At 41.4% G+C, this 18783-nt stretch overlaps 1 protein-coding gene across 2 annotated transcripts in view; it reads left to right on the top strand.

Annotated features, from left to right (window-relative positions):
* LOC129048433 (cyclin-Y-like protein 2) overlaps positions 1-14876 on the top strand; it is a 35389-nt gene extending 20513 nt beyond the window's left edge. Inside the window, exons 8-10 of one of the 2 annotated variants that reach the window (XM_054523238.2) lie at positions 3705-3871; positions 12766-12928; positions 14494-14876. In XM_054523238.2, the coding sequence (XP_054379213.1) occupies positions 3705-3871; positions 12766-12928; positions 14494-14604 (441 nt within the window). In that variant the 3' untranslated portion in view covers positions 14605-14876. The remainder of the gene's footprint in view (positions 1-3704; positions 3872-12765; positions 12929-14493) is intronic. The other variant, XM_063727537.1, reaches the window with a different exon arrangement.
* Positions 14877-18783: the final 3907 nt, after the last annotated feature.

The following is an 18783-nucleotide window of genomic DNA, read 5'->3' as shown; positions in this document are numbered from 1 at the left end:
AATGAAAAAATACTTAGGTCAATACTTCTTTAGCAACCAGTTAGAGTCTAGGGGAGAAGGCTCCTGCTGTGCACTTGAATCAAAGCCCTCAAAGGGCACTGGACCAGATACAGGCCTTCTCGAGGAGCTGCAAGTCATTTGCAACTCTTAAGCTCATGCTAGAGGGAAGCAGGAGTGGTGCTTCCAGATGTAGAGACAGGTGATGCAGGAGGGAAAGCTGGATTGGAAAAGGGAGAGTTTTGTACATAGGCTAAGCTTGGTGTGCCTTTGAGAGAGCAGAGTAGCAGAGTCTAGTCGTCATTTGGATATACAGGACTAGAGCATGAATCTGATGTAGAGCTACAGAATGAAGAGAAACAGCAGCTGTTTAAATACCAAGAAAGTGTGTAGAATGAAATTGGACAAGCCAGGCATGGTGGTTTCATGCCTTTAGTCGTAGGTACTTGGGAGGCTGAGGTGGGGGAATTACTTGAGCCCAGCAGTTTAAGTCCAGCCTGGGCCAGATGATGAGACCCTGTATTTTTTTTTTTTTTTTTTTTGAGAGGGACCCTCGCTCTGTCACCCAGGCTGGAGTGTGCAGTGGCGCAATCTCGGCTCACTGCAAGCTCCACCTCCCAGGTTTACGCCATTCTCCTGCCTCAGCCTCCCGAGTAGCTGGGACTAGAGGCACCCGCCACAACACCTGGCTAATTTTTTGTATTTTTAGTAGAGACAGGGTTTCACCATGTTAGCCAGGATGGTCTCGATCTCCTAACCTCGTGATCCACCCACCTCAGCCTCCCAAAGTGCTGGGATTACAGGTGTAAGCCACCGCACCCAGCCGAGACCCTGCATCTTAAGAAAACAAAAAGTAAGGCCAGGTACGGTTTCTCATGCCTGTAATGCCAGCACTTTGGGAGGCCAAGTTGAGAGGATTGCTCAAGTGTAGGAGTTCAAGACCAGACTGGTCAATAAAGTGAGACCCATTTCTACTAAAAAAAAAAAAAAATAAGAAATTAGCTGGACATGATGGCACATGCCTGTGGCACCAGGCACATGGCAGGCTGAGGCAGGAAGATCACTTGAGCCCAGGAGGTGGAGGCTGCACTCTAGCCTGAGCAACTGAGTGAGACCCTGTCTCAAAAACAGATAAAATGGACAGAAAATAGGTCGGTAAAGACTATTATCACTTAATGGACAAGCCCCCAGAGGAGTGGCTACTAGAGTGGGAAGAGGAAAAGCAGAAGAGGATAATAAAAGAAGAAAGAGTTCAAGATAGGAGAAGCTGTAGTCACAGTGCTGAATGCTGCCAAGCAGTGACTGATTTGTGAACACTCACTGGATGCTGACCCTGTGCCGCTCTTCTAAGTGCTGGGGTAGAGGAGAGGACAGGTGGAACACAGTTCTTGCTTTTATGAGCTTATTATATTCTAGGAAGATGGAACTTAAGTGTATGAAACAGCAGGAAGAGGAAGCAGGATAAAGGGATACAGAGTGATTGGGGGCTATTTTAGGTAGACAGACGAGGAAGAGCCTCTCTAGAGAGCTGACATTAGAACAGTGACCTGACTGAAGGAGTGACGGGAAAGAGTGCTGACATTACAGGCAGCAGGATGATTGCCAGGACAGACAGAAATGCGTTTCGTGTGTGTTTGAGGAACAAACAGCAAGGTGACGAGCATAGTCAGAGTGAAGAATGAGGGGAACAGTGGAGATGAGGCCCCTCAGGCAGTACCATAGCTCACAGGGCCTTTTGGCTTGTAGGCCGTAGGAAGAAGTTGAGGTTTTACTCCAGTTTGATGGGAAGCTCGTGGGGAGATCTTGAGCAGAGGAGTGCCATGTTCTAAATGAAGAGGTTATGCTGGCTGCTTTGGGGACAGTAATCCATAGTTGGGAGGCAGAGTGGAGGCAGCGAAGAGGGTTAAGAAGCAACTAGGGTAATGCAGGTGAGCAGTGATAGACTGTGGGTCATCATCAAACCATGCAGACCACCAGTGAAGGTAGATGTAAGAGGCATTGCACACAGATTGGAGCAGGGGAACTGAAATGTAGCTATTTGGCCCCAACACCTAGGCAAATGGCAAATGGCAGAGCTTTAGTTTGTCAGCGTGAAGACACAAGAGACAAGTGCCTGTTGGCAAGAGGAGCCTCAAAAGGGGCAGGCAGTGTAGCTGAAGGAGAGATGGAAGATGAGGAGCTGGTATGAGGGTATGGTGCGGTGAGCACCAGTGAGAGGACACAGTTGGAGAGGAGTGGGGAGTGGGATGGGGACAAAGGAAACACAATTTGGAGGAAATTTCTGGTAGAGAGGAAGAAAATCTTCAGAAAGAGGTGATTGTGGGAACAGTGTGCTGCAAAAGTGAGATGGGATCAACTGCACTGAGGGAAGAGTTGGCATCGGTGGGAATAAAGAATTCTCAAAGTCACCCAGAAGGGCACGTGGCATGGATGAGTGTCAGCAGGTCAGCAGCTTAGCAGGAAAGGGGACAGGAAGTAGAGGGCTTGCCATGTTGTTTCAAAGGTCTCTGATTCCTATGCAGTTGAACCCTGGGAGGGAGTTTCACTCTTGAAATACTTGAGAGTGCAGAGTTTGGGAGAAAGGGAGCGGAATCTGTAAAATGTCATGTTCAATAGCCATTTGTTTTTGAAAACATACTTGAGTTTGGCAGTGTTCAGATCAGTATCAGATCTGGCAGTGTTCTGCAATCTGATACCCTTCAGACAAGAAATAAACTTGCTTATTTATATAAAGTTTTTTCCTTTTGTTTCGATGTAAACAGTTCAAGTAGCTCACAGACATACTGTTCTGCAGAGCACCCTCTGAAGTCACAACACCTCACAGCTCACCTTTAATCTTTACTCAGCTATTCACTTTGCCCAATTCTTTGTAGGACAGATGTTTGATAGATGTAAAGTAATTCATAGGATTGTCTCACCAACTGCCTGGCAGGTGTAGAGGAATCCCAGGGATACAGAGACTGGCAGCTGTTTCCACCTTAAAACCAACAGAATTGTCTAAGTTGCAGATGGTGTAAGACAGAATAAATTTTTATGAAGGGATCATGAAGATGTGCAAAATAGGGGCTGTGAGAAGGACCATCCTTTATACACATGTGTTTCTTACCAAGTGGGCAACTGAATATGGGGAATGTTTTACAACCCCACAGACCTGCTCCTGCCATGCTGCTCTACACAGCAGCTGCTGGGAGGCTCTCTTGACCAGCAGTTTTTAAAGCTAGTGCCACAGAAGGGTGAGCTTTTGTGAAAAGGAGGTTAACATTTGCTCGCTATTACATGGGTTTTACATATTTAAGCTTGACGTACTTGTAAAATTCCCATCTACCTACCAGCTCTGTGTGAGACATTACATATGTAGGCACTTAAGGATTTATTGAATGACTTTAATCCACACTGGGCTTGTATGTCTGCTATCTTTTATGAGTGTGAAGGTGACAACACTGCCTGTCTTCGTGATGCCCTTGGCTGAGATATACGGTCATTCTTGTAACCAAAATTGGGCTGTGAACTTCTATGGGCAGAGTAGGTAGCAGAAGTATCTGACCTACAATTGTGATATGGGCCCTTGTCTGGCCTGATCAAGCAAATCTCTGTAGAACATAAACACTTACTTTCTGGTCAAAACCAGAAGAAATCTGTCATTCATAAGAATTCTTATCACAGCACTGAAACTGAGCTAAATCAAAGGCCAGTGCTCTGTTTTGCAGATTTATATAGAAAGACTTGTAAGTTATGCTAATATCGACATTTGTCCAACTAACTGGAAGAGGATTGTCTTGGGAGCCATTCTTCTTGCCTCCAAGGTTTGGAGTGATATGGCTGTGTGGAATGAGGACTACTGCAAGCTCTTTGAGAACACTACAGTTGAAGAAATGTGAGTTTGTATGGTTTTTGTGAACTTTCTAACCATTTTTCAGTACTTTATGTGCTCCCATAAACTTAAACACTCTAAGAAATATTTTTAAAGGTTACGTTGTGCAGATAATGAAAATGGACATAAACACCACATACTTTTTCCATCCAGCTTTAGAACGATAGTTCATATTTTTCATTGTTTGCTGGTAGGTCTTGGTAAATTGATGTTTTAATAATCTGCTCATAAATTGAAAAGTATTTTTCTGGTGAATATTTTTGGCATTATCTTACCAGTGTACTACCAGAACATAATAGTACAGTAAATATCTTCATGGCTTTTTCAAAGCTGTGTGCAAGTTCAGTCTCTTTGTAAGGAGCACATGTGTGGCCTTTGAAATAATTATTTGGCCAGTGACAGGTCTAAGGCGTCTGGGCTGTGAAAACTGTGTAGTTTCACCCTGAGTTACACATTGTGAATTTGCCTTTGCTGGTGTTCCCCCTGCTTTTATCTGAAGTTCTGTTTTATAGAAACCTTGAGATACAGAATATCCACAGATCCCTGTGCCCCTGTCCCATCCCAGTGGAGTGTTACATATGTTTGGAAATTGCGCTGATGAGTTAGAAGTTCCAGTGTTCCCCTCAGGCAGTCTGAGAAACATTGCTGGAGCATCACCCAGTGCTCACCACACTCAAGAGGTTCCCTGGGCACTCATAAAACCACAGCAGCACTTTGGGGGCCCCGAGTTACCTGTGAGAGTGCAATAAATCTTGCTGAGTCATGGGGTTGCTCACAGATGGCACCAACATGATGCTGAAACAGAAGCTTCATGGGGTCTTTCTTCCAGTCTGGCCTCATGATTGTTGTAAAGGGAAGGGCCTTGGAGCTGGTAGGCAAAGTGAGCCAGGGAGGCATTTCCAGCAGAGGCTGTCACAGTGTCCACTAGACAGCAAAAATGGCTTTGTGGGTGACATTTAGGGAAATCTGAAGGAATACCTCTTGATGACATTGAGCACCATATGAAGATCAAGATCATGACAGGCAGTGGCAAGAGGTTTTGGGTTTTTGTTTTTCTTTTCTTTTCTTTTTTTTTTACATTTGCCTGTTATTCCAGTTAAGACTGTCTTTCAGAATGTATGCCGTCACAGAGGTGGAGCCTGATGGCTGAATAGCAGTCTCTGCCAATTGTGCTCCCCACAGGAATAACAAATTTAGGAACTATCTAAATAAAAAAAGCACCTGCATAGGAACTAAAAATCAGGTAAGCATTCGTAGTACCTGGTTTTAACTTCATATCACTGAAGGAAGCACTGAATAGTGTAGAAAAGACAGTCTTGAATTGCTGATGCCATTCCTCCCCCATGTCCCAGCAGTGGACCTGTGGTGAGAAGAGGGGCTACATGCTTGGGGGAGGGAGAGCACAGCAACTGTGGGACTTTGCGCTAAATTCAGCACTGCCTTGTCATAGCAGAAAGCAAAACAAGGCTGCACTCATCCAATGCCCACCCATGGAGGAAACATTTAGACTCGCCCTAGCCAGGGAGGAATTGTTCATGCCAGTGTTTGGAACTTGAGTTATGAAAGGCTACTGGCTACTGTGGGATAAAATACTCTGGGGTCCTTAATAAACCTGAAAGTCTGTCTAGGCCACAAGGACTGCTGTGCTGCCCTTGAAGCCAGTGTATTTAGGGGCATGTGACCTACAGAGACAGCAGCTGGGGCAGCTAGGGAGTGCTTGCCCACCCCGCCTCCAGCCCTAGACAGTGCAGCTCACAGGTCTGACAGAGACCTCTTTCTTCTGCTTGAGGGGAGGAAAGAGGACTTTGTCTTGCAACTTGGATACTAGCTCAGCCACAGTAGGAGAGGGCACTGGTCAGAGTCATGAGACCCCCATTTCAGGTCCCAGCTTCAGGATAACATCTCTAGACAAACCTTGGGCCAGAAGGGAACTTGCTGCCTTAAAGGGACTCAGTAATGGCAGGATTCATCACTTTCTGATGAAAGAGCCCTTGGGCCCTGAAGAATCATCAGTGGTGACCAGGTAGTATATACCATGGGCCTCGAGTGAGACTCAGAGATGTGCTGGCTGCAGGTGTGACCCAGCACATTCCCAGTTGTGGTGGCTGTGAGGAGAGACTCTCTCTGCTTGAGAAAAGCTGAGGGAAGAGTTAAGAGGATTTTTCTTGAGCTTAGATACCAGCTCAGCTACAGTGGAGAAGAGCACCAAGTGGACTGTTGGAGTCCCCGATTCAGGCCTTGGCTCTTGGATGGCATCTCTGGACCTACCCTGGGCCAGAGGGGAGCCCACTTCCCTGAAAAGTGAGTTTCAGGCCAGGCAGCATTCACCACAAGTTGACTGAGAGCACTTGGGCATTGAGTGAGAATCAGTGGTGACCTGACAGTAATCCCCATGGGACTGTGTTGAGGATATACGTGGGGACAGACTACTCTGCCTGGGGAAAGGGGAGGGAACAGTGGGAATGGATTTGCCTGGTGGATTCAGTGCCAGCTCAGCCATGGTAGAGCAGAACACCAGGTAGATGTCTAAGGTTTATGACTCCAGCCCTGGCTCCCAGACAGCACCTCTGAACCCATCCAGGGACCAGGAGAACTTACTGCACTTAAGGGAAGGACAGAAGCCTGGCTGGCTTCACTACCTGCTAATTGTAGAGCCCCAGGGCCTTGAGTGAAATAGGTGGCAGCAGGTAGGTGTTACAGTGGGCCTTGGCCTGCCACAGTGCTGTGCCAGCTTCAGACCTACTGCTGTCCCAGAGGTGGTGACCACAGGGGTACTTGCATTGCTCCTCTCTGAGCCCCAGGCAGCCTAGCACAGAGAGAGAGAGACTTCATTTGTGGGAAAGTAAGAGAAGAAGTGAGTCCCTGTCTGCTAACCCAGAGAATTCCTTCAGGTCTGATCTCAGACCACCAATGTGGTACCTCCACAAGTCTGCAAAAAAAAAAAAAAAAAATGACATTCTTTACGGAAATAGAAATAAAAAATGAATTCTAAAATTTATATGTAACTACAAAAGACTCAGAGTATCCGAAGCTACCCTGAGCAAAAAACAAACAAAACTGGAGGAATCACATTATCTGATTTCAAATTATACTCTATAGCTATAGTAACCAGAACAGCATGACACTGGCATAAAAACAGACACATCAACCAATGGAACAGAATAGAAAACCCAGAAACCAGTTTATACATCTACAGTGAACTCATTGTCAACGAAGGTACCAAGCACATACAATGGGGAAATGACAGTCTTGTCAATAAGTGGTGCTGGGAAAACTGGATATTCATATGCAGAGGAATGAAACTAGACCTCTATTTCTCACCTTATACAAAAATCAAATCAAAATGGATTAAAGATTTAAATCTCAACTGGGTGCGGTGGCTTATGCCTGTAATCCCAGCACTTTGGAAGGCCGAGATAGAAGAATTGCTTGAGCCCAGTAGTTCAATACCAGCCTGGGCAAACCAGTGAGATTCTGTCTCTATTTTTTAAAACATTAAAAATTAAAAAAATTTAAATCTAAGTCCTGAAATATGAAACAAATAAAACATTGGGAAAACTCTCTGGGATACTGGACTCAGCAAATATTTCTTGAATATTTCATAAGCACAGGCAGCCAAAGCAAAAATGGGCAAATTAGGTCACATCAAGTTAAAAAGCTTCTGCACAACAAAGGAAACAATCAACTAAGTGAAGAGACAACACACAGAATGGGGGAAGATATTTGAAAACTATCTGACAAGGGATTAATTACCAGAATATTTAAGAAGCTCAAAGAACTCCATAGAAAAAAATCTAATATGATTTCTAAACTGGGCAAAATATCTGAATAGGCATTTCTCAAAAGAGGACACATTAGCCAGGCATGATGACACGTGCCTGTGGTTTCAGCTGTCGGGGAGGCTTAGGTGCAAAAGTTACCTGAGCCTGGGAGGTTGAGGCTGCAGTGAGCTGTGATTGTGCCACTGCACTCCAACCTGAGTGACAAAGTGAGACCCTGTTTCAAAACTAAGAAAGGCATACAAATAGCAGATAGGTATATGAAAAGACACTCAACATCAATATCATTGATCTTCAGAGAAATGCAAATCAAAATTACAATGAGAGATCATCTCACGCCACTTAAAATGGCTTTTATTCTAAAGATAGCCAATAACAAACGCTGGTGAGGATACAGAGAAAAGGTAACCCTCATACATGGTCAGTGGAAGTGTAATTTAAGTACAGCCACTATGGAGAAACGTTTGGAGTTCCTCAAAACTAAAAATAGAGCTACCGTATGATCCAGCAATCCTACTGCTGGGTATATACCCAAAAGAAAGGAAATCAGTATATCAGAGAGATACCTACACTCTCATGTATACTGCAGCACTATTCACAGCAGCCAAGATTTGGAAGCATTCCGAGTGTCCATCAACAGAAGAGTGGCTAAAGAAAATGTGGTACATATACACAATGAAGTACTATTCAACCGTAAAAGAGAATGAGATCTTATTATTTGCAAGAACATGGATGGAAATGTTGAATGAAATAAGCCAGGCACGGAAAAACAAACTTCACGTGTTCTCACTTACTTGTGGGAACTAAAAATTAAGACCGTTTTCTTTTGTTTGTTTTGTTTTTTGAGATGGAGTCTTGCTCTGTCACCCAGGCTGGAGTGCAGCGGTGCTATGTCGGCTCACTGCAACCTCCACCTCCTGGGGTCAAGCGATTCTTCTACCTCTGCCTCCCGAGTAGCTGGGATTACAGGCTCATGCCACCATGCCTGGATAATTTTTGTAGTTTTAGTGGTGATGGGGTTTCACCATGCTGGCCAGGCTGATCTCAAACTCCTGACCTCGTGATCCACCCGCCTCAGCCTCCCAAAGTGCTGGGATTACAGGTGTGAGCCACTGTGCCTGGCCTCAAACAATTTAACTCATGAAGATATAGAGTAGGAGAACTGTTAGCAGAGGCTGGTAAAAGTAGTATGGGGGATGAGGAGTAGGGGGTAATGGTTAATAGGTACACACATATAGTTAGAAAGAATAAACAAAATCTAGTATTTGATAGCACAACAGGGTGACAACACTCAAGAATTATTTAATTGTACATTTTACAGTAACTAAAAGAGTGTAATTTGAATTATTTGTACAACAAAGGTATGCTTGAGGAATGATGGATACTTCATTTACCCTGATGTGATTATTACACATTGTAGTCATCAAAATATTTTATATACCACACAAATATATACACCTATAATATACCCCAAAAACATTTTAAAAGACTTTCATTCAGAATTACTACACTGTATATTTACCAGTGAATTGAGGATTCTTGTGACTAAGAAGAGACTCACTAGTGATGGTCGGTTGGTTTTGAAATGGCTGCTAAATTACTGCTTTGCTAAATAGTAGAAACTGAGTTGTCACGGTGATATTGCTAGTAGCCATTTTAGCAAAGGATGTAACAGAAAATGAATTTGAAACAAATAGAAGTACTTTGAAAGTTGCAGAAGCTAAAGTGCTCTTAATCACTACTGTCATCAGTCTGTAAACTGGTTTCTTGAAGGGAGCAAAATTTGTAATTATGAACACTTGGCTCCACTATAATGGCAGCTAAATTGTTCTAAAACCTGCAGCTAATCCAGTGGGGCTCTAGTTCTAATTACAAGGTCAGAGAATACACAGAGAAATGTTCAGGTTTCCACAGATGTGAGCTCCAGAAGCAGTGGTGGCAGAAGCCAGCTGCAGTTCTACACAATGCTGTTTGTGAACGCAAAAGCACCCTGATCTGTGCTCTGAACAGGAGCTATGTTGCAGATTTTTAGAAAATGTAAAACATTGCAACAAAGTGTGTAATGTACATTTATCTTGTCCCTCTGCTGTTGATTGTAAAGATCTCTTTTGGACTGTAAATTGAACCATTTAAAAGTTAGTGTTTATCAGATTTTTCTTAAAACTTTTCAACATCTGTTTGTCTTGTTAGAATATATTTTCCTTCAGAAACATCACTAATTATCAGGGAAATGCAAATGAAAACCACAGTGTGATACCACCTTACTCCTGCAAGAATGGCCATAATTTAAAAATTGAAAAATCGTACATGGTGGTATGGATTTGGTGAAAAGGGAACACTTACGCTGCTGATAGGAATGTAAACTAGTACAACCACTATGGAAAACAGTATTGCCATTCAATCCAGCAATCTCACACTAGGTATCTACCCGAAGCAAAAGAAGTCGTATGAAAAAGACACATGCACATGCATGTTGATAGCAGCACAGTTTGCAATTGCAAAAATATGGAATGCCCATCAACGAATGGGCAGATAAAGAAAGTGTGGAATATATACACCATGGAATACTGCTGAGTCATAAAACAGAATGAAATAATGGCCTTTACAGCAACTTGGTTGGAGCTGGATGCCATTATTCTAAGTGAAGTAACTCAAGAATGGAAAACCAAATATCATATGTTCTCACTTTTAGGTGGGAGCTAAGCTATGAGGATTTTATATGTGTATATATATATATGTACACACACACACACACATACATACATATATACATACATACATATAAGTTAAACTGTGCAGCTCCTATTCAGAAAATTTGCTATGCCTGTAAAGGGTATGCTATTAGCCATTTAAAAAACAACAAAAAACTAAGAAGATACATATCCTGTAGGCATAATGGTTTTCCTCAATAACTAAGCCTTTATTAATAAACATGTTAATTATATAAAATACTATATTTTACACATTTAAAATATGCTTGTGGAAAAACATAAGAGATTATGAAGTGCATATATTCCTATAGTAAATTAACTCCTGATTAGCTGATTATTAAAGCATTATCTGATTTACATTCCTATAGTCTTATGGTTATATGAATAGGAAACTAATGTTAGAAGTAGTTTCAGTGGGGTTTTCAGTTAAACAAATGAGAAAACCACCTATCTGCTTATATCCTAACTGCTTTCCATACCAGAGAACATCAAGCATTTGTTGACTTAGCCAATGGATAAAATTTTAAAACCAAGAAACCAAATATGTTGTTGAGGTATTAATTGTTTTTATACAGTTAAGTCTTTATGGGGATTACTATGAAAGTGGTAAGATTACTCTAGTTTTATATTTATTTAAACATTTGACAAAGTGCTGGACACAGTGGCTCATGTCTGTAATCCCAGCACTTTGGGAGGCCAAGGTGGGAGTATCACTTAATCACAGGAGTTTAACACCAGCCTGGGCAACAGGTGAGACCCTGTCTCTACAAAGAGTATTTAAAAAAGATAGCCCAGCTAGGTGGCATGAACCTGTAGTCCCAGCTACTTGAAAGGCTAGGATCATGCCACTGAACTGTAGCCTGAGTGACAGAGCAAGACCCTGTCTCAAAACAAACAAACAAACAAAAATCTTCTGCCGGGACAGCTGAATAATCACTTGGCAGAGGGCTGCTCCCAGCCTGTTCCCCTCTCACTGCATTCTACTCATCCCCACACTCTGTTCTGGCCAGGAGTGACAGGTGCTGAGCACCTTGGGGTTTCATTTCCAACTTAGGAGAAACACTGTGTAAGGCCAGCGCCCTACCAAAAGGCTTGTCATAAAATGGGTTTAGTCTAGTCAAGGTGTTTCTCTTTGATCCTTCTACTGCCTGAAGTGTAAAGAGTATTCCTGCCCCATAATAGTGACAGCTAATAAATGGCATCCATCATTTCTGTCATCTGATCACTATTGCGGTGCCTTGGGAGTGAGCATGGAGTCTGAGTTGTGCAATGGAACCCTCAAGAATGAGACCTGAGTCAGCTGCATGAGTGCAGAGAAGGCTGTCCCCTTTCTCCTCATCCCAAACTTGGGGTGCTGGATCCAGAATGGACTGCAAGCAGCTGTGCCCTGTTTGGACATTAGTGTAGGAATCCACCTGCATAGCCTGTATTTGTTTCAAAAAAGAATTTGGAGCTATTCTAGTAGCTCAGTGTGATATTTTTAAATAAACAGAGAAAAATTTTATTAACTGACTTAACAGAAAAACACTGCCTATTAAATTCATTTAATATTGTTTAAGGAGTATCTACAAAATTTTGACCTCAGTGTTCTCTTGCAAAAGAAGTGGAAGTAAGGACAGAGACCCTTTCAAATGAAGAATCACTGAGAAACAAAATATTTATAAGTAGTATAACATTTACTTATGCACATTTTTGAAGATTATGCCATAATCAGTTTGCATCAGGCTCTCCAATTTTGGAACACTGAGAGGATTTTCCTGTAGGGGAAATTTTCATATAAATGTTGAAGAAATTGTTAAAACTGAAAACTTTTCTGAATTTGGTAATCTACTAGGGTTCAAATCTAGTGTGCTTTCTTATATTTGTAAGGTCTGTCTACAGTGTATGTTATCATGGGTCTTGGAGTAAATATCACATAAATGAAGGCATTTCCACATTCTATACATTCACAGGTTTTATTTCAGAAATGAGTTCTGTTCTTCATGTGGAACTGGAACAACCGAAGGCCTTACCATGGATGTTTGTATTTACAAGGGTTTTCTCCATTGAATCCTTTCATGTTTTCAAAGAAATGAAAAAGCTGAAGGCTTTACTTGTTTCTTAAGATTATGTCGTTTTTCTCCATATTAAATTCAAATATGTCTTTGAAAGCACGTGAGAAAATCAAGTTATTAACCCAGTTTTTACATTCATGTTGTTTTTGTTTTTCTAAGTTTTCAAAGAGAACTGGGAAAGTTGCATGCTTTCTTGTATTTCTTAGATCAATAGGGTTCTGTACAGTGTGAGTTCTTGCATGTGTTCTAATAAACTAGAGCACATGATGCCTTTACCACATTTCTTACACAAGAATAATGTTTTTGAACTAACATTGTCCTGTGTTGGTTTTGTTGTGTTTCTCCTTCCCCAGGAATGAGTTGGAAAGGAAATTCTTGAAGCTAATTAATTATAATATCAACATTACTAGCAGTGTTTATAGCAGATTCTACTTCGATCTTCACACCTTGGCACACAACAACGGCCTGTATTCACCAGTTTATCTTCTTGACAGAGAAAGAGCAGGGAAGCTGGAGGTAAGGCTACGAAGTTACTAAGGTGGGTTTTCAGTCAAACACCAATGCCAACATCTGTGACTAGGTCATATTAAGTAGTGATTAGAAAAATGGAAAGCTTCAAAATTAACTAACATACTGAAGAGCTTATTACATTTTTGGCATTCTACTTCCTGCATCTTTTGTGGTTTCTACAAGGATCCACATCATTTGAAAATTATAGATATTATCTTCTCTTTTGTGAGAATAATTCAGAATATTTTAATCAAATTTAATTCATTTATAATCTTTCCCTTTTGAACCTTTACCCTTTCAAATAATCATATATAAATGATTTCTTGTTATTGTATTCTGAGCAATGTCTACATATATAATGCACTTACCACTCTTGACTATTTTTTATTACTTAGTTTGCGAATTTATGTCATTTTCTACTGTATATACCACAGTGCAGTCAGTCCCATGGGTTTGTTAGACACAGCATTAGTGCCTAAGCCAAGAGACCTGCACTTACACTGTATAAGTTGTGCGTGTCTCAAATACTGGATGCGGGAAGTACATGGGATTTTACTGTAAATGATAACTTTTATGAGACAAAGTAATATTTATGGTTTGTGACTTTTGGTAAGTACACAGCAGACTTACAGCTGACAAGGATGAACATTTAAAATAGGCACATTCTGTGGTACCTTGGAAGTATTTTAAAATAATACATTTTCTATCATAATTAATGTACAAGTGAAGTAGTGCCTTTTGATGCTTGAGTCATTAGACTTCTTTGATGTTCCAATACAATCCAGCACATGCCTGCATCGTTAAAATTTGCTTTGAGTGTATAATAACTACTGTAGATTGGGTAGAGTTTGAATAGATTAATAAACTAACTTTTTGCAAAAGTGTACATTCATTATGTTTAAGGAACAAGTGCACAGGTAACATGATACTGCTCTTAGAAGCCTGTCACAATACTGTGACATCTTTGGGAGCCCAATTTTTAAGTAACTTAATAAAACAAGTTCCCCTTTGCTCCAGCAATCTAATTCTAGCCCTGAGATTACCTTAATGAGTTGACTGAACTTGGCAGTGTAAACCTCAGCCAAAGTAGCTATAACTGGGCCGGGCGTGGTGGCTCATGTCTGTAATTCCAGAACTTTGGGGGGCTGAGGTGGATGGATCACGAGGTCAGGAGTTCAAGATCAGCCTGGTTAAGATGGTGAAACCCCATCACTACTAAAAATATGAAAGGTCAGGAGTTCAAGATCAGCCTGGTCAAGATGGTTAAACCCCGTCACTACTAAAAATATGAAAATTAGCTGGGCATGTTAGCAGGTGCCTGTAATCCCAGCTACTTGGGAGGCTGAGGCAGAGAATTGCTTGAACCTGGGAGGCGGAGGTTGCAGTGAGCCGAGATTGTGCCATTGCACTCCAGCCTGGGACTCCTTCTCAAAAAAAAAAAACAAAAACAAAAAGTAGCTGTAACTGAACTATCTAAAGGAGTTTGCATGTGTGGCTTATCATCAGTGGTGATTGTTAAAAGGTTGGAAACCTTTTTAAAATTGTACTTCTTTTCTATTTGACATTCTTAGGCTTTTTCAAGGATGGAACAAGACAAAGTTTTCTATAATGCTGCCAAGAACGGGTCTTTGAGTGCTGATGATTTAATTCATCTTCAGCGTGCTAAGGCCATCCTCTTCTGAAGGAAGAAATGAGGAGTAATGTAATACCTGAACCCCTCATCAAAAAAGACAGGAAAATATCACCTCTCCTGCTAAAGAACTAGAAAAGTTGGTATTGTCAAAAGAAGAAACACCTCAATTCAAGTTAACTCAAGGACAACTAAGATTGCACTTCATAGTAAAGAATGGGATTATGTGTGACTTTAGCACACTGTTTTCAAGTTTACGTTTTAGTTAAAAATAAATCACTGTTGGTTTTTTTTTAGAATTAAAATTCTAGCCACTCAGCTTCAGTGATCCTCACTAAATCCTGATAATATTGGTGTATTTTTATCCATTTTAATTATTTAGTACCTAAGGTAAAATCTTCAACTTATCACCTTATCTTGATGAATTGCAAACTAGAATCAATGATCTCTATTAAACTTAGAAGAAAAAGTGTATGATGAATCCTTGCTTATAAGATGGTTTGCACCTCATAATATGCCATTAACTAAGTAGAAATCCTGACATATATGAGTGGTCAAAGATTTAAAAACCAGTTTGACAGAGGGACACTGGACTGAAATTCGTGACTTCAAGAGTAAGTCAGGGCTGAGCACACTGGCTCATGCCTGTAATACCAGCAGTTTAGGAAGCTGAGGCAGGCAGATCACTTGAACTCAGCAGTTGAAGACCAGCCTGGCCAACATGGCAAAACCCCCTCTCTACTAAAAATATAAAAATTGGCCAAGCATGGTGCCAACCGCTTATGGTCCTAGCTCCTTGGGAGACTGAGGCATGAGAATTGCTTGAACCTGGGAGGCTGAGGTTGCAGTGAGCCACGATCATGCCTGCACTCCAGCCTGGGGTGACACAGCAAGACTTTGTCTCAAAAAAAAGAGTAAATCAATAGAATAAGGAACACTAACATTGTTCTGTCCTTTGGCTTGAATTCTAGAAGGGAATGCAATCATTTAGATAAATGAAAAATTGGGTCAACTTAGAATAAGAATATAAATGTCACTGAAACTGGGCAGGTTCTCCAACAAATGTTATGGGGCAAGGAAACTAAGTTGCTAGTAGGTGGTAACTATGGCAGTTTTCTTAGAGTTTGATACCTGGGAAAGATAAGTTCTTTAACATAAGACTATGAAAAGGATTATCTGAGTACCAAAGCTCAAATTTACTTTGACTTTTTGGGTTATTTTAACGTTTGTAATACAGACCCCCAGTGAAATTTTACTCTAGTAGAGTGTGAACTAAAACTTTTACATCTTCATTACAAAGAAAAGACAAAGATCTGAAATATGTATTTAAGCCAAGTGAAATGGCCATTTTTGTAGCACAAAAGCAGTTGCCTATTGGCAGTTTTATATAGTTTATTCCAAGATGAGCTATCTAATCTTAGGGCTCAATGTTTCTAGAGAAATTTTATTCTGGTCTTTTATTCACATTTCTTTTTATGTAACCTAGATGCCCATACATTACTGAAATCAAGCAACACTAAATCCCGATTTTATTACAACTAAAGGTTCAGTTTTTTGATGTAGTTTTCCAACATTTCCAGATACACTATTCCTTTGTTTAAAAAAAAACATGCCGGCCAGGCGTGGTGGCTCACATCTGTAATCCCAGCACTTTAGGAGGCCGAGGCAGGTGGATCACCTGAAGTCAGGAGTTTAAGACCAGCCTCAGCATAAAGAAACCCCCCCTTCTCTACTAAAAATTTAAAATTAGCCAGGCGTGGTGGTGCATGCCGGTAATCCCAGTACTCAGGAAGCTGAGGCAGGAGAATTGCTTGAACCTGGGAGGTGGAGGCTGTGGTGAGCCAAGTTTGCATCATTGCACTCCAGCCTGGGCAACAAGAGAAAAACTCTGTCTCGAAAAAAAAAAAATGCCAAAGCCCATCTTAACCAAAAGCCAAATTACTCTTGATTCAGTATTCAGGTTATGCAGTGTTTCTGGAAACTAATTTTGCTGCAGTGTGCTGGTTAGCTAGAATCTTTCATCACCCAGCCCTTTCCCTAGCCACATTTAAGATTTCTGTGGCTTCATTATTTCCTCACACTGCGCCCTTGAATATGGAACTACATCTTTGACAGCTGGCAGAGAAATCTCCCAGGTAAGTGCTAGTTTCTATGCAAATTTGTAGAGAACACCCAGGATCTATTAAGTTAAGGATTAGATGACCTTAAGTCTAATGGCCAGACACTTATTACCCAGTTGGGCCCAACATTGTGCCAGCAAGTAGTGCAAAAGATCTAGGAGCCCTTCATTGAAGCCTGCCCCCTAGGACACAGGTTTCTAAGGCAATTTCTACTGAAGTCTATCTTTTTTTTTTTTTTTTTTTTTTGGGACGGAGTCTAGCTCTGTTGCCCAGGCTTGAGTGCAGTGGTGCAATCTCAGCTCAATACAACCTCTGTCTCCCGGGTTCAAGCAATTCTCCTGTCTCAGTCTCCTGAGTAGCTGGGACTACAGGTGCCCACTACAGGCTGGTCTCGAACTCCTGACCCTGTGATCTGCCCACCTTGGCCTCCCAAAGTGCTGGAATTACAGGCGTGAGCCACTGTGCCTCACGTCTATTGAACTCTTAAATGCATTTGGCAAGTGACAGAACATGTACTTAATGTGAAATTTAAAGAATATCAGCTTGTGGTTTAGGATTTCTAGGGTACAGAAAGAACAACTAACTGGGAAAGAAAAATGGTATAGACATAAGAATCTTGAGTCCATTGGAAAATGGTTAACATTCTTTAAAAAAGAACAGGTTAGGTGACTCTTATATCTGGTGTTAGGAAGCTGAGCAATTGGACTGTGATTAGGAAAACTCAGTGATAGTCCCAGAACCTAAGGTCTTTAGTAAAATATGAGTAGTATCTACTTTAAAAGACCTCCATGGATTCCCAAAATAGGCTGCTTGTTTCTTAAAAAAAATATATTGCTTCATCTTCACCTTCTCAATTCTACAAACCTTTACCTGTCACCTCAAGCTGGTGACTCCTGTGTCTCCTCAGTGTGACAACTGACTCACAAGCAGAGCTTCAAGTGTTTTATCCACCTCTTCTTCCAGCCCCTGTTTCACCCAAGACCCTTAGAACCCTCCTTAAACAAAATCGATTATCCCAGCCTCACCCTTACCTTTTCTGCTACTTTCCAATGTGGCAGTGCTTGATGTTTGTCGTCATGACCCACTGCCAAAGCATTAGCACCAGGTTCTGGAACATGCAGGTTGTATGTAGCTCACAAGCTAACTGACCCCTTGTAATTCCCTTATGTGAGCCCTCTGTGTGCGGTCTTTGAAACACCTGTTCCCAATTTGCTGCACTTGCTGATTCTGACCTACTCACAACCCTACTCATGTATTCTCAATCTAGCCTGAGTATGAGGTTGTACCCCTTCCTTCCAAAACCTATTTTCTCTGGCATTAATGCCTTGTTCTGAAGGTAACACCCTCTCATCTAATGGAGAGGGTTCCATCTCTACCTCTAAAATTAGCCTTCTATACTCATCTCCTCCACCAATTCTCCTCTTCAAAATTACATTTCACCTCCCCAACTTGGGGCTGCAGCAATTTTGTTTCATTCCTCTAAAGGTCCCAGTGTTTTTCAAGATGTGATCCCCACCCACCTCCCTCTTATCAGCTGAAAGAGCTTGTGAAAAATACAGCTTCTCTAAATGCAGTATGGTATCCTGGATTTGATCCTGGGACAGGTAAAGAACATGAGTGGAAAACCTGATGAAGTCTGGAGTTAGTAGTAATGTGTCAACCTTGACTTTTAGTTTTAACAAATGTACCATGTCAACACGAGATGTTCACATTAGTGGGGAACTGGTAAGGGCATACAGAAACTGAGTTATTTTGGTGACTTTTTGTAAGTTTCTTTTTATAAAACAGCCTTTTGGGCCCCAGAACTAATGAATCTCAATTCCTGGGAATCTAAAATTGTAACAGGTATCCTAAATGATTAGTAGATTCAAATGGAAATCCTTGTCTTGTCAATTTCCTTTTATTTCTTGTCTGAACAGTTGCTTCTGCCTTGTTTCACTTATCTTAACCTGAGTTAATCCTTGAACTCTTCTGAATCCTAGGATTTAAGTACTGTTATCTGTTTTTCCCAGATGAGAAAACTGAATAGTAAGAGGTGGAGTGTCCAGGATCACAGAGCTCATAAAAGGTGAAGCTGGGACTTATATTCCCAATCAGCCTGGCTCCCAAGT

The sequence above is a fragment of the Pongo abelii genome, chromosome 8 (genome assembly GCF_028885655.2).
Source record: "Pongo abelii isolate AG06213 chromosome 8, NHGRI_mPonAbe1-v2.0_pri, whole genome shotgun sequence".
NCBI lineage: Eukaryota > Metazoa > Chordata > Mammalia > Primates > Hominidae > Pongo > Pongo abelii.
This window is presented reverse-complemented; position numbering and strand designations above follow the sequence as displayed.